At 39.3% G+C, this 14,871-nt stretch overlaps 1 protein-coding gene across 1 annotated transcript; it reads right to left on the bottom strand.

The window, feature by feature from the left end:
• Window positions 1–6,531: 6,531 nt before the first annotated feature.
• On the bottom strand, window positions 6,532–9,907 carry LOC119728783. The gene is made up of 3 exons (XM_038201179.1): window positions 9,700–9,907; window positions 8,810–8,906; window positions 6,532–7,682 (listed from the first exon to the last, which is right to left on the bottom strand). The coding sequence occupies exons 2-3, from the start codon at window positions 8,904–8,906 to the stop codon at window positions 7,312–7,314; spliced, it is 468 nt and encodes a 155-aa protein (XP_038057107.1). The 5' UTR covers window positions 9,700–9,907; the 3' UTR covers window positions 6,532–7,311.
• Between the last annotated feature and the right edge of the window lie 4,964 nt (window positions 9,908–14,871).

Genomic DNA, 14,871 nt, shown 5'->3' on the forward strand with positions numbered 1-14,871 from the left:
GGCCTTCCGTCCTATGGAACGCCTAGCGATCGACGCCTTTACAAAATATGCGTTGGCGGTCCCTTGCAAGGACCAAACTGCACCTGTGGTTGCCAAAGCTTTGCGGGATCATTGGATTTCACATTACGGTATCCCCCTTCAGGTTCATTCGGACCAGGGACGTAATTTTGAAGGGAAGTTAATTGGTGAACTCTGCAAGTTGTATGGGGTCATAAAGACAAGAACTAGTCCATACCATCCCCAAGGCAACGGACAAACTGAGAGATTTAACAAGACCCTATGCTCTCTAATAAGGTCATTGGATGTTGCGGAACGTAAAAAGTGGCCTGAACTACTCCCGCACATAGTATATATGTATAACTCGACACCGCATAGTGTGACAGGAGTGGCCCCTTGGACACTTGTGTTTGGTCGGCAACCAACGACTCCCTTAGATCACCTTGTGGGAAATACAAAGCAAGACTTCGGAGAAGAGTATGTCCAGATGCAGGCAAAGTTTTTGAAACATGCCTATGGTATTGTCAAAGATCGTCTAATCAAGGCGGCCGCTTCAAATAAGAGGCATTTGGATGCTAAATGTAAACCCACTCAGCCGTTGGTGGTAGGAAGTAGAGTCTTGATCAAGAATCTGGCTTTTAAGGGCAGACACAAACTGAGTGACCACTTTGGCCAAGAACCGTATGTTGTTACCAGGTGCAATGACGAAGAGGATTTGTTTGCTGTACGACCTGTTCTTGGGGGTAAGGAAAAATGGGTGAACAGGAGGCTAATGGTTCTTGACCCGAGGGGTGAAATGGAGGAACTAGGTGAGGTTGAGCCTTGTAACTACTTACCTGATATAGATGGTCTGGATTTGTCTGACCCAGAACCTCAAAGTGATAGCTCGTCTTCTGATGAGGAAGTTTTGGTGTGTGTCCCTCCCAAGACTGCAATTCCTCCGATGTTAGGTCCGCAAAGCACTTCTGGTTTGCCAGGATGTGATACCACAGGTGCTACGGCCACGGTAGTAGCGCCAAGACGGTCTGTACGGTTAAAGTTGAAACATCAGGTGGCCAATTGGCCAAGTGCAATTACATAAGTTGTACCTTGTAAGCTAACTAGTGGATGAGTGATTGATACACCAACTTTTGAGTTGTTGCATTTAAGAACATAAATTGAGATGGGCCTCAGTTCCTATGGTGATTAAGTATGTGACATACCAATGTCCTGTGTAATAAGTAAATTGAGCTTGTAGATATGTCACAATTTACAAGTTATTGTTTCTTTGTTTTCGTAGAATTCCACAGATTTGAAGTTCAAATAGGAGGCTGCCGCTCAGCGGATCTGGTGAAAACCACTCTAATCTGATCTGATCTTAGGCTTGAGGAATTCTGAAGATAGTGACAAGCGTACATTTGGATTTTTCAAACTTCTCTGGTTGTAGTTTAAACCAGTTATATAGATAAGTATTTTTGGGAATGTATTGTTGACTTTGAAATATGTCAGATAAACGACATGTGTACGTATTCGGGCTTTCGTTTCCCGCGCGGCTTTTAAGGTCGGCACGTAGAAGCCGTCAAACAGTGAGTCAGCTGCTAAATGTTGAATTGCGTTATGATGTTTTTGTCGAAGGGCATCCGGGCCTAAGCTGTAATAGAATCTTAAGTAGTGGGGATCACTACTATAAGGAAATCAAACGTCATTCAGTGGACCTGTTGCTCATTGACCTCGGATCAAATGATTTATGTGGGATAGGGGGTACTCCTGCTGTTGTTGTACAGGACACCCTTCGGTTTCTTACAATGTTAGAGGACCAAGGGGTGCATCCCAGTCATCTCGTAATCCTGTCTGTGATTAGGAGGTCTCGTATTGACCGACCAGGACAAGTTTCAGTTACCACATTTAAACGCAGGGTCAAACGATACAACGCCCTCTTTAACAAAGAGCTTGGGAAGCATCACCCAACTGTAAAGATGTACTATCAGTGAAAAACAAATCATCCTCATTGTATTTCAGGAGATGGGTGTCATCTCACTGACGAAGGCCTCATTAGATATGGCAAGGGCCTCCGAGAGGTAATTTTTAGCTGCAAAATTTAGACCCATAAATTGCTGGGGGTGCCACTGATAGCTTGTTATAATTGTTCTATTTAGGTTATGTGGTGCTTGTTCTTCGGTCAATGCTGAAGAGTAAGGGGTCTATATTACCCTGTACCTTTAGACAAGTAATTGTAGTTTAGTGTTTAAACATTGTCCATCAGAGAGAAAGATTTATTAATTTTTTAAATCAGCATTGAAGTAGCTGTATACAGTGTATTGATATAGGAGGAGAGGATTTACTTGATATTTAAACTTTTGTTTGATATAAACATGTACTTTTATGATACCTTGTAATTGTTGACATCAAGACATGACAAGGGTCTTCAAGAGAATATTCTGTTGAAGTAGTACCTTTATGCAAACTGACAACCAGATTTGCGAAATGTTTTTAGTGATGTGTCTTTCACTTCAGGTTGAAACATCAGCAAAACAAATTGTAATTTTTGGGGTGTCTAATGCAAACATGCATGGTTTCCACTCCCTGTCCAATGACTTTGAAATCGACATTTCTGGTTGGTTCAGTGGTTGTGCTTATCTTTCGGTCGTAGTCATCCATTAATATTAAGTCGAAAGAAAAGGTTGTTAACGCTAATTTCATAATGCCAGCTTTATTTACATTGGTCTACCTCTGTAAATTGCAACGATTAGGGCCTATACATTTGTTACAATGTATTAAACGTAAATCAAGTTGTGGAAAATTATAATTCTGCTGGAAATCGGTATGAGATTTAAACTGGAGGAAGCTCATTGAAACTTAATTAAACCAAGTTTAATGGTTTTCAGAAAGTCTGTTTGGGTGAATTTCAGATCATGCCATCTTTTGACATGAAAAAACCCAAACTAATCAGAGTTATGTCATTTCCGCTGAAGAAAAACGGCTGATGGGGTCTCAGGAAGCTAAACCAGCTTAAGTAAATTAGAACTGGGACATCAATCTGACAAAAGGATTGTGTTTTATTTACATTTTATGCCTTGCTATGGTTTCATAGAACTTGTGTAGTTGAAGTTAATATAAATTGTTCACCTTGGACTGGTAAAGTATGTTTTCCCAAGAGAAGGAAAATGATTGCTTACATGTGTGAATATCTTATATGATGATTTCCTGTGAAATAATTTCTGGAATCAAAAGTAGGCTGAAACCATTCGAGACCGCATGGTTCGTAAAACAGGGAAAGTGTGGGAGAAGGGAGTATTTTCCCCTTTAATGCGTTGGATTGTGTAGACTTCATTGATTTGTGTCCATACTTTCATGAAGTCCCTTTAATGTCAAGCACCTATACACTGTATCTGGGCAGATGCCACTTAACCCATGTAAACAACTGTATCCATCCCCAACCATTGGAATATAGTACCTGCTTTTGCAAGCTTTGGAAAACCTTTTGCTTATTAAATGGGAAATTTAGCTTTACATAATTGATTATTAATTCTTCTTGAATAGTTTATGGGGCATATTATAACTTTTGTTAATTAAAATAAATACTTAATAAGTGTGGAGTGATAAGTCCGCCCAGCTAGTACGAGTGTGTAACAACTTGTCAGGGTTCTCGCTCTCTCTGCTTTTCGCTGTCGATGGGCTGAAAGACGTGGAAGGTTGCTGGAAATTACAAGCCAAATTCTTTCATTTTGGGAGATGATAGGCATCCCGACAGGATGCCAGAATAGGCGGCTGTGAGTGAGAGCAGTCTGGCTTGGTTTTTTTTGTTTTCCTACAATACCGATGTTTTCTACCATGTGCCAATGCTAATTGATGATGAATGAAGACGAACCGAGATAATTAAATGATGACATAATCAAGTACAAGATCAGTGAGTGCAGTCCAGAGTTGTTATTCCATCCCAAGGGTACACACCCTCAACCCCGAGGTGGAGTCCACACCCCCTCCCTGATAGGAGACAACTAGATCCTATTCCATGACATTACAACTCCAGGTCTCTTTCTCAGTGGGCGCTACAATTCAGCATATTCCCGTTTAGATTATCGTTCTCCAAGTTTCTGTACCACCATGTCCAACCAATATATTATAGTGCAAGCAGCAAACCTTTATGTCCGGAAACAGATGCAAATACATGTATAAGGTTTCAACTGTGCAAAGTACGCAACGTTACGTAAATCTCGCTGATAGCTGAGCTAGGCGAGGCCACTGGGCCGATGGCCACCAGTGATTGTATGATCTCTTATTGGTTGTATCTGTCAGTGCACACACCATTGGCGCTGTTGTCTTATTGGCTCATTCTGGTTTGTACACGAACCATCGGTACCGATGGTTCGTGTACATTCAATTAAATGTCACTTCTATCGAGAGTGTCCGAGTAATGTGTCAAAACACGACATCAAAACCCTACAAAGAACCTGCCTGTGCGAAATGTGCATCTTTATTTCATGCCAAGGACACTTAGTAAAATGTGAGATCGATGTATATGTGTCATGTGCAGTCGGATTGGAAAAAAGAATTCCCCTCTTCATGGCTTGTCAACAGAGGGCGCTGTCTTTCTTGCTCAGCCGCTGCGTTCCGATCACCAGGCCAGCGACAATAATCCATTTTTCGGAATGAAGAAGATTTTGGGGGATTTTGGGGCTATTTTATTTTTGTAGCCGGATAGTCTGTCTAACAATTTATGAAGGAAAAGTGCAAAATACCCTGACCGTTGGTGGCCAATTGAAAAAATGTGTTAAAGTTTTGGTTTTGCTAATGTTTTTCTTAAAATAGCGATATAATCTTTATGTCTACGCTCATTTTACTGACCTTTTGCCACAGGTAAGGTCCTGGACACAGCAACTCCTTAGATCACATGTAGCAAAATTAAAATCTATCATAATTAAATAAGGAGCTAATAAAATGTCTATTTCGAAGTAAATTTCACCTCAAAATAATTGTTTGTGTGATTTGAATCATATCTTTAGACATGTCAGGTAAAAGCATAAACAAAAACTGGAAAAAAAATCGGGTGAATGTCTGGGTCTTAAACCACTGTGTAATGACATTGTATGAACCGGTGCCTAAGGGACAATGGCATGAATTTGACCGAGGAACACATTTTGTACAACTTTCTTATCCTGTCGTAATGTATGAAAACTATGTTACATCCCTTTTGCTACTGTTATTGAAAACGCATTTCTTTAAATATTTACCATTTGCGATGCTTTTCGTGACAACTAAGGGCGATGTTGCCGTGATATCACTTTAGGAGGGCATTGTTCAGTTAAGGGGTTTTCTTTTCAAATTTTAAACCCCAAAATTGTCTCCATTGTAAACACGTAGAAATCAACGTATACAATGACAAACACCAAAGACACTTCATCTTCATGCCATATAATTATATTTTAATCAAATTCAAACGAATAGTTTGGGAAAGTAAATGAATAAAAGTTCATAGCTTCATGCAGACCTTCCACTACTTTTAGACCTTCAATTCAGAATCACTTCCAATAGGTATACTTATTAAACTTGAGATAATGGATTTGATCCAACTGAGCCACCACCTCTTGAACTATACGCACTATAATAAATCAACGATATGCAATCAGAAGTACAATACATAAGCTGTATTAGAAAGTGATACTACGAGTAGGTTGTTGTACATTAACAAGTTTGATTGTAAATGAATAAAGAAGTGGATATGCAATTAAATTACACTCAACATAATCAGCACAGCTTTCATGTGAACACAATGTTAATCTATATTGTCGCTTACATGGCAGCTATTGTTAATGTATTGTAAATACTTCTATGGTGAGTCTCCATCAACCTTTTTAATTCGAAAGCGTATCTTCGACTTATTTTTATAATTTAGTACAGCAAATGTTACGAAACAAAGATAATCAATGATAGTTTTTTTGTAAATTCCTTCTTGCTGCACGCTTTTTTACCCTTTTCAAAACTCGGCCTACAGTTCTTTTCAATATCGTTTGACGGCTGGATGCCTGGGTTTGTGAAATGGCTAGTTATATTTCTTTCCGGGCAACAGTTGCCGTGAATCATTTGATCACTGTGAAAAAAAAACCAACAGTTTCGGGCAATAGCATGAACAGCGACCAAAAGGAGACAAACCCTTTAGCACCCAGCACTAGAGAGCAGCAAAGCCTCGGGACAATGATGGTTTCATCTTATCAAAAGCAAAGACCCAAATACCAATAAATGATCAATATGCTTAAAAACAAAACCTCAACCTAAACAATGTTTACCCATCAAAAGTTAAACTATTACAGTAGCCTTGGTCAAGTCCGATCCAGTGTCATGATAACAGCAACCCTTTTCTTTACCCGCGAGTGAAAGTCTGAGGGACTTTGTTAATGGGCCTTATTCACGAGGAAGCCATTTTAGTCGTGTTCCCTGAATGTATTATATAAACTGTGAACTGTTGAATGGGATGGTGCCAGACTATTGACACATTCTTAGTATCGCTTCATTTTTTTTAATGCGGCCTCAAACATTAGGGTATGTTTAATCACAAATTTAACATGATTCATTAGAGCAGACTGGTATTAATTAGTAATTAACTTTATATTTTGGCTTTCATTTCTCTTCTCAAGCTCCAAAAGTGAAGATTTTACGTCACTTTCAATTTTATATGGCCCATACACAAGGGCGTGTTCCTGCAGATGATACCTTTTATGTGGCATACAGTAGTGTTTCTATCATTTCCTTTGTTTCTACTGCAAAGGTCATAATTGTCAGTAATCAATAACAATGGTCGTATCACAATCCTCCTTACTATCCAAACAATACGTGCTTGCCTATAGTTTCGATAGGTACATGCATGAAACAAACAAACACAATTTTGAAACTACTAGTGAAAACGTTTAATCGATATGAAATTGATCAATAAACAAGACTGCCGAGCCGGCGCTCCAGCAATTTACCAATCGAGCCCTACTATTGGCGGTCTTTCAATGGTGTTCTATATCAGTCATGAGCACAACACCTGTATCATTTTCTTTGATCTGATCTAGCAGGCAGGGACTGCTGTCCCGGTGTGGCGACAATATGCTATACTCCATAAGAGAATGAGGAGATACTAATCCATTTATTTCTGACAATTTGAAATTCGTAAACCAGATGGCTGTTGTTAATAACACGTGTCAACGTACAATGCAACACACCATTTTGCACGCATCAGACCTCCTGAAGGCGTGTTGCCTTTTTTTTTTAAAAGTTATTAAGTCTACTCAAAAAGCACGAAATTCCAAGATGGCTCTCTTGTAAATGATGTAAAGCTGCGCTTTTGGAACCGGTTTAGATAGTTTCTATTGTTATCTGTACATCGTGATATGTGAAGGTAGCGGGATCATTCTTACAGCAGAAAGCACGTGCATTGGTGGAAGGTCTTGGGGTGTTCGGAATGTGCCAAGTAGCATAATCACCAACTTTTACAAAGCACTCGTCACCCTCGTAACGATGACCGGAACCAACCTGACAAATACTTATCCGTGCATCCCTATCCCGGACGTCCAACAGATTCCAGTAACTAGTCGTTACTCCACTGTCAAAGGCAGCCTTTAGCTCGTCCAAACTGCACAGATGGTGGCCATACCCCCTACATGCCTCTCTGGCATCATCCAGACATGCACTAGGGTATGCAGCAGATGTTTGGCATACAGAAACACCTGTAGATCGGAAAAGGATCGAGCAATTACTACTGAGAAGTTCATTCCGAGTTTCATCCCGGCATTTTAATGGTTTTATCTCTCAGACCCCCGAATTCAATATGTTACAGTGGTCTTGGCCGCGCAACTGATAATTACATGTCATTTATTCGGCTAACGTTCTACGTCTACCGTAAAATCAGCAATTTGAAAAGTCACAAATGTCTGCGAATATTTTGGATGTTGTTAATTTTGTCTCGAATTAGTTTGCAAATGTCTAAATTTAAACCTTTCTGATATCATATTCGCAACGAAATGGCAATGTTCGACCGTAACTGTTTATAATTCCCCGAATTTAAATACACTTTTCCCGGCCAATTTCAGCACACACACCAAATAAAAACCAGTCAGTTATTCTTTTCTCCATGCTTTAACTAATATTTTCGTAGCAAAAGATAATTATTTGAACATCGTTTTCGAGGCTGGAGTCATTGAATTGGCTACCAGAATTCTGAGCTACAATTCTGGATTCTAAATGCTCTGTGGTGCTATCTGAGGCAATTTCTGACCAATTTAACCAATATTTTTTAAGGAAAAGATACATTGAAGTACATAATAGGGCCCTGTAAATGGGACACGAGTTAAAAAATCTGGGGGGGGGGGGACATTTGATATTGTGTCCCCCTCCCTTCAAAAAGTGGGGGGGGGGGGGACATGTCCCCCTGCCCCCCCCCCCCCCAGGATTGACGCCCATGACTGCACATACTGTAAATAGGAGGTGCGTTGCATGCCGCCCTGGTCGTCTCTTTCCCTCATTGGTTGTGTACAGTGCATATATACATGTATGTGCAGGTTCTGTCTGGTTCATGCGCAAGGTGTGACCTAAGTAGTTCAACTGCCTGCGATGCACCTTGTTGATGAGTGGTTTGGCTTTGACTGTGTTGAGGATGACACTATTCGGGACCCTGTCCGTCCGTTTAACGCCCAGCATGATGCGGTAGCATGAGGTAGCAAAGGCATTGATCTTTTTCTCCATGCTGCTATCCACTATCCATGCTTCGCATCCATACAGTAGCACAGATATACAAGTTGCGTTAAATAAACGTGTCTTGACATTTGGTGTGACCGAGAATGCAAGGCTTACTTACCAGAGTCCGATGGCGTTGGGCAAGTCGGTAGCTCTAAAGCGCCGATCTCAAAGAAACTCAAGGAGCAGATACCCAGAAACACGACGAATGTTTTCATCTGGAAGAAGAGAATCATAAATTAACAACATTGTAAACATTGTGTTTAACTAGTATTTCCCCCTCTTATTTTTGTTAATGACTTATTGGTGATGGTAAAAAGATAATATTCAAGGCAATTAAGGAATGCATGCCCCCGACTGGAGCTCAGTCCTGCCCCCTTTGCCCTTCTAATGCTCAGTGTCTTGAGACAATTGTTTTTAGTTCTCCTCAGTAAACTGTCACTTTCTCGAGCTGGACGAGCCTGAGATTATAAGCTCTCACAATCAATACTAATAAACCATATCGTTCTCCTGTGCCTAATCTCATATTCTGTTCTAATACTTCGTACAGAGTAGCATTTTTCTATTATAACTCGTCTACATGGGCGTCGCGAGGGGGGGGGCAAGGGGGGGCACTTGCCCCCCCCCTGGAAAAGCAAAAAAAAAAAAAAAAAAAAAAGGAAGAAAAAAAAAGAAAAGAAAAAGAGGCGCGAAGACAAAGTGGTGTAAATTTAATGAGTTGGGGGGGGGGGGGCAAAATGTCCCTGCCCCCCTTTAAAACTGATAAATCGAGAATGTGTTGAGAAATACAAGCATTTTTTGGCAAAAAATTTTTTTGCCCCCCTCTAGAAAAAATCCTGGCGACGCCCATGCTCGTCTAGTAATGATAATGTTAAATGATGACATTACATTTTCAAATTTACTGGCAGTTCACTTCAGACAGGATCGCGCATAAATTTCACGATTGTCTTCCGTTTACAGACTGCAACGCGAACATTAGAAACGAAACGTGTAGTCATCCAAAAAACATACCTTGTATGATATTGTCTTGAGAGGTGTGACTTGAAGTCTTGAGCGATTGTACTCACTGTGTTGCTGCAGACAGCGATCTTTCTAAACAAGATTAGTGTTCAGTTGTAGTAATATCGCTTACTTAGAAGAACCAACAGTGACAAGCCAACACAGTTTAAGTGCTCTTTTATAGCCGCATATTTTGCTGGTGCCATATGAAAATCAGGCTCTAGGGAAGCGGACTCATGTACCCTTGTATTGATTAGACCCTCTCACGTGACCGGTCACCTCCTAATTATCTTCGATGAGGCATGCGCAATACTACCAATGAGTCTGTCTGTACAGCCGTGTGGTTGCAAAGGCGAAGCGTGGCCAGTTGATCAGCAAAGCTAGTCCGATTACGCACTTAGACGCTATAACAGAGCAGTGAAATTCACGCACTCCCCAAAACATTGCCTTTTGAACGTTTTGTTTCTTATTATGTTCAGTATGATTGAAATGTTAATTATAACGGAAGAAGAAATTTTAAACTTCATGTTAGTGACAAAAATCGCCGTCATCTATGCCGAAACCTCAATACTGGTTACTAGTGAAGCTGGCATTCAAGTCGGGAAGAAATCGTTCGAAAGCGTCCCCAAATCTATGTATTGATCTTGATTTCTAGGAATTTCATGAAGTTGTTATTTCACGAGTAGTTGGACTGTTATATCATCTTTATTCCGAATTCCAGCTTAATCTGTTGTTGCAAACGCTGATATTACACCTTGAACTATCTCCAAAGAAAACTTCGAGGAGGATTGTTGCCGACCAAACCCAAGTGGGTGCTTTTCGGCAACGATCCTAAAGCACCGTAGACACTATGGTTGACCGATTTCGGCCTGACAACACAATGACGAGGCGCATTTTAGCATATTCATTAGCGTTACTCGGCGTGGGTCTCGGTATTGACAAATGGAAGCCGGCTTAAAGGGTGATATTTATCAATTAATAACTCGGGGTAAACTCGTGAAGGAGCTTTTTCTTCAAATTGTTACTGCACACCATAATGCATATTATAGGAAGCTTTATAATATTCGTGAGGCCTGAAAAGATTGGCAGATAATGCAAACGCCGTGTGTTACAACTTTCAAAAATGCACTTAGCCAGGCCTAATTTCAACAAAAAGTAATCATATCACAACGAATTTTAGCACATAATAAGGTTCATTATTAAATGAACCCTAAAAGGTGCATAAAGATACGGTCTTCAAAACGGGAGAAATTATTTTGAATGATTTTGCCCGCCAATGTGAACATGTCTGTGTGCATGTAGTTTCATTAAAAATAAAGTGTTACGTAACCTTAACCTTTATGGTAGGGAATTTCTAACCAATTAATCGGCATCGACATATGAATATGTCAATACAAACAGGTAAATTGGCATTGGCTAGGAGGAAAGTAACGTTGATTCCCCTTTGCCGGATTCAGTGTAAATGCGGAGTAACAGCCGCGGCCGCTTGAAAGAAACTTCACAAAAACGGCTTAAAAATCTACATGAATATATCCATGCATTTTACATGTAAATTTAGCCTAGCTTTTTGTCCGAATTAACCTTGATAGTCGGTGCAAAGACTAAAAGGCAATTGGTTATGTTAAAAATGTTCTGCTAAATCAACAAAGCAAACACCGTGGACAGAGTATTAAGATTTCAAATTTGCAAACAATTAATAACAGAGTTTTAGTTGTTCCAAATGTGTCAAGATTTGATGTTCCCCTGTACTGAATAAGTGTATTTTGACGGGAATAAAATAATCCTTGTAGACTTCGACATAATCTTGGAATTATAACTTACAAAAATGAAAACCACGAAAAAGCAATACCTTTGATGATGGATGTCTCTCTTGAAAAAGACAGCAGAGAGTTATTACAGTAGAAACAGACAATAATAAGTGACTGCAAAACAGTTACAAAGACACAATTGTAACTTGAAGCAAAACACGTAAGCAGAACTTGGCGTGTCTAAACAAGTCAACAGATGGTTGTGCACAAACATAATTTCTCTGTATTGAAACGATACTGTTACTTGACAAATTATACAATTACTTTACAAATAAACTAACATTTGGTTTTGTCACGAAACTCAATATATTTTTCATTGATGTAACCGCTTCGACCATATTGTGTGTCCCTTAATGGGGCCTAATTACTTTAAAGGCAACCCAATCATGATATACTGTTTTCTGACTTGACATGCCTCTTGGAATTGTGTTGACAGTTTCATAAGGTACGCAAATAAGTTATTGTTTTTAATATGTGATGACCTGAGCGTGGTCAATGAAGATTGTACACTCTTATTGCCTATATTTATCATGTTTAATCTTCCAAGTGCCAAGTTTTCATGACCGAATTCTAATTACTGCAAGAGGAGTGTATTGTAATTATTATTCTACAGCATGTCATGCTTCACCTCTGATCTCAATTTTCCTTTTAGATAAGGGGCAGACGCAGGCGCAACAGAATTTAAGAGGCACAATTGCGTGAAAAAGTCGGAGTGTTGAAAATTATTTTCGGTACCCATGTAATTGCAAAACAAGTTCACGACTCTGTTTTGATGAATATTCACTCGGATACGGCACTTTTATCACTCGATAATTTAGGACTAGACCGTTAAATGAATGTGAGATTGATTGCAGAAGTATCATAGAAACCACACGAACCGCAACCAGGAAGATGTATGTTACTTTCTGAATTCAGTGTAAATCTTGGCGTCGTTATCAATTTCGTTCTCATGCTAGTACGCAATGTGAACGTGAATGAATTTCGGCCTGACAACACAATGACGAGGCGAATTTTTGCATATTCATTAGCGTCACTCGGGGTGACATGGCGTGGGTCTCGGTATTGACCAATGGAAGCCGGCAAAAAGGGTGATATTTATCAATTAATAACTCAGGGTAAAAAAACTCGTGAAGGAGGCTTTTCTTCAAATTGTTACTGCACACCAAAATGCATATTATAGGAAGCTTTATAATATTCGTGAGGCCTGAAAAGATTGGCAGATAATACAAACGCCATGTGTTACAACTTTCTGAAATGCACTTAGACAGGCCTAATTTCAACAATAAGTAGGCCTAATCATATCACAACGATTTTTAGCACATAATAAGCATCATTATGAAATGAACCCTAAAAGGTGCATGAAGATACGGTCTTTCGAACGGGAGAAATCAATTTTGAATGATTTTGCCCGCCAATGTGAACATATCTGTGTGCATGTAGTTTCATTAAAAATAAAGTGTTACGTAACCTTAACCTTTTCGGTAGGGAATTTCTAACCAATTAATCGGCATCGACATATGAATATGTCAATACAAACAGGTAAATTGGCATTGGCTAGAAGGAAAGTAACGTTGATTCCCCTTTGCCGGATTCAGTGTAAATGCGGAGTAACAGCCGCGGCCGCTTGAAAGAAACTTCACAAAAACGGCTAACAAATCTACATGAATATATCCATGCATTTTACATGTAAATTTAGCATTGCTTTTTGTCCGAATTAACTGAGATAGTCGATGCAAAGACTAAAAGGCAATTGGTTATGTTAAAAATGTTCTACTAAATCAACAAAGCAAACACCGTGGACAGAGTATTAAGATTTCAAATTTGCAAACAATTAATAACAGAGTTTTAGTTGTTCCAAATGTGTCAAGATTTGATGTTCCCCAGTACTGAATAAGTGTATTTTGACGGGAATAAAATAATCCTTGTAGACTTCGACATAATCTTGGAATCATAACTTACAAAAATGAAAACCACGAAAAAGCAATACCTTTGATGATGGATGTCTCTCTTGAAAAAGAAAGCAGAGAGCTATTACAGTAGAAACAGACAATAATAAGTGACTGCAAAACAGTTACAAAGACACAATTGTAACTTGAAGCAAAACACGTAAGCCGAACTTGGCGTGTCTAGACAAGTCAACAGATGGTTGTGCACAAACATAATTTCTCTGTATTGAAACGATACCGTTACTTGACAAATTATACAATTACTTCACAAATAAACTATAATTTGATTTTGTCACGAAACTCAATATATTTTTCATTGATGTAACAGCTTTGACCATATTTTGTGTCCCTTAATGGAGCCTAATTACTTTAAATGCAACCCAATCATGATATACTGTTTTGTGACTTGACATGCCTCTTGGAATTGTGTTGACGTGTTCAAGGTACGCAAATAAGTTATTGTTTTTAATATGTGATGACCTGAGCGTGGTCAATGAAGTTTGTACACTCTTACTGCCTATATTTATCATGTTTAATCTTCCAAATGCCACATTTTCATGACCGAATTCTAATTACTGCAAGAGGAGTGTATTGTAATTATTATTCTACAGCATGTCATGCTTGACCTCTGATCTCAATTTTCCTTTTAGATAAGGGGCAGACGCAGGCGCAACAGAATTTAAGAGGCACAATTGCGTGTAAAAGTCGGAGTGTTTAAAATTATTGTTGGTACATTGATTTCTTAAGAACATCACCCGTGGGAAAACTGTTACTATAGCATCTCAATTTATGGAAACTGAACAATCGCATGACGTGAAAGAGAAATATCGTGCCAAAAGCATTGACCTCTTACTTCCGAAAATCTAAAATACATGTGGACTAGTGGAACTCGGTTCACTTGTACAAAGAGGAACATTTATGAAATGTTGTTGTGGCGGTCATTGGGTAAAAACTGAAACTGAAGTAGGAGACTAAAATGTCTTTTGGGACCTACATTTAAAACATTGCTTTGAAAGAATAATTCTCATTTACAAACAAATCTAAAACGACCGTCGATAAGAACGGTATTCAAAGATGATACAAGCAATCTAAGATCCATCTGATGGAGGTAGGTAAATCTTGGCGTCGTTATCAATTTCGATCTCACGCAAGTACGCAATGTGAATGTGAATGAATTTCGGCCTGACAACACAATGACGAGGCGCATTTTAGCATATTCATTAGCGTCACTCGGAGTGACTTGGCGCGGGTCTCGGTATTGACCAATGGAAGCCGGCAAAAAGGGTGATATTGATCAATTAATACCTCGGGGTAAACTCGAGAAGGAGGCTTTTCTTCACATTGTTACTGCACACCAAAATGCATATATAGGAACCTTAATAATATTCGTAAGGCCTGAAAAGATTGACAGATAATACAAACGCCATGTG

This window comes from Patiria miniata, unplaced genomic scaffold, assembly GCF_015706575.1.
Source record: "Patiria miniata isolate m_02_andy unplaced genomic scaffold, ASM1570657v1 HiC_scaffold_1, whole genome shotgun sequence".
Lineage (NCBI taxonomy): Eukaryota > Metazoa > Echinodermata > Asteroidea > Valvatida > Asterinidae > Patiria > Patiria miniata.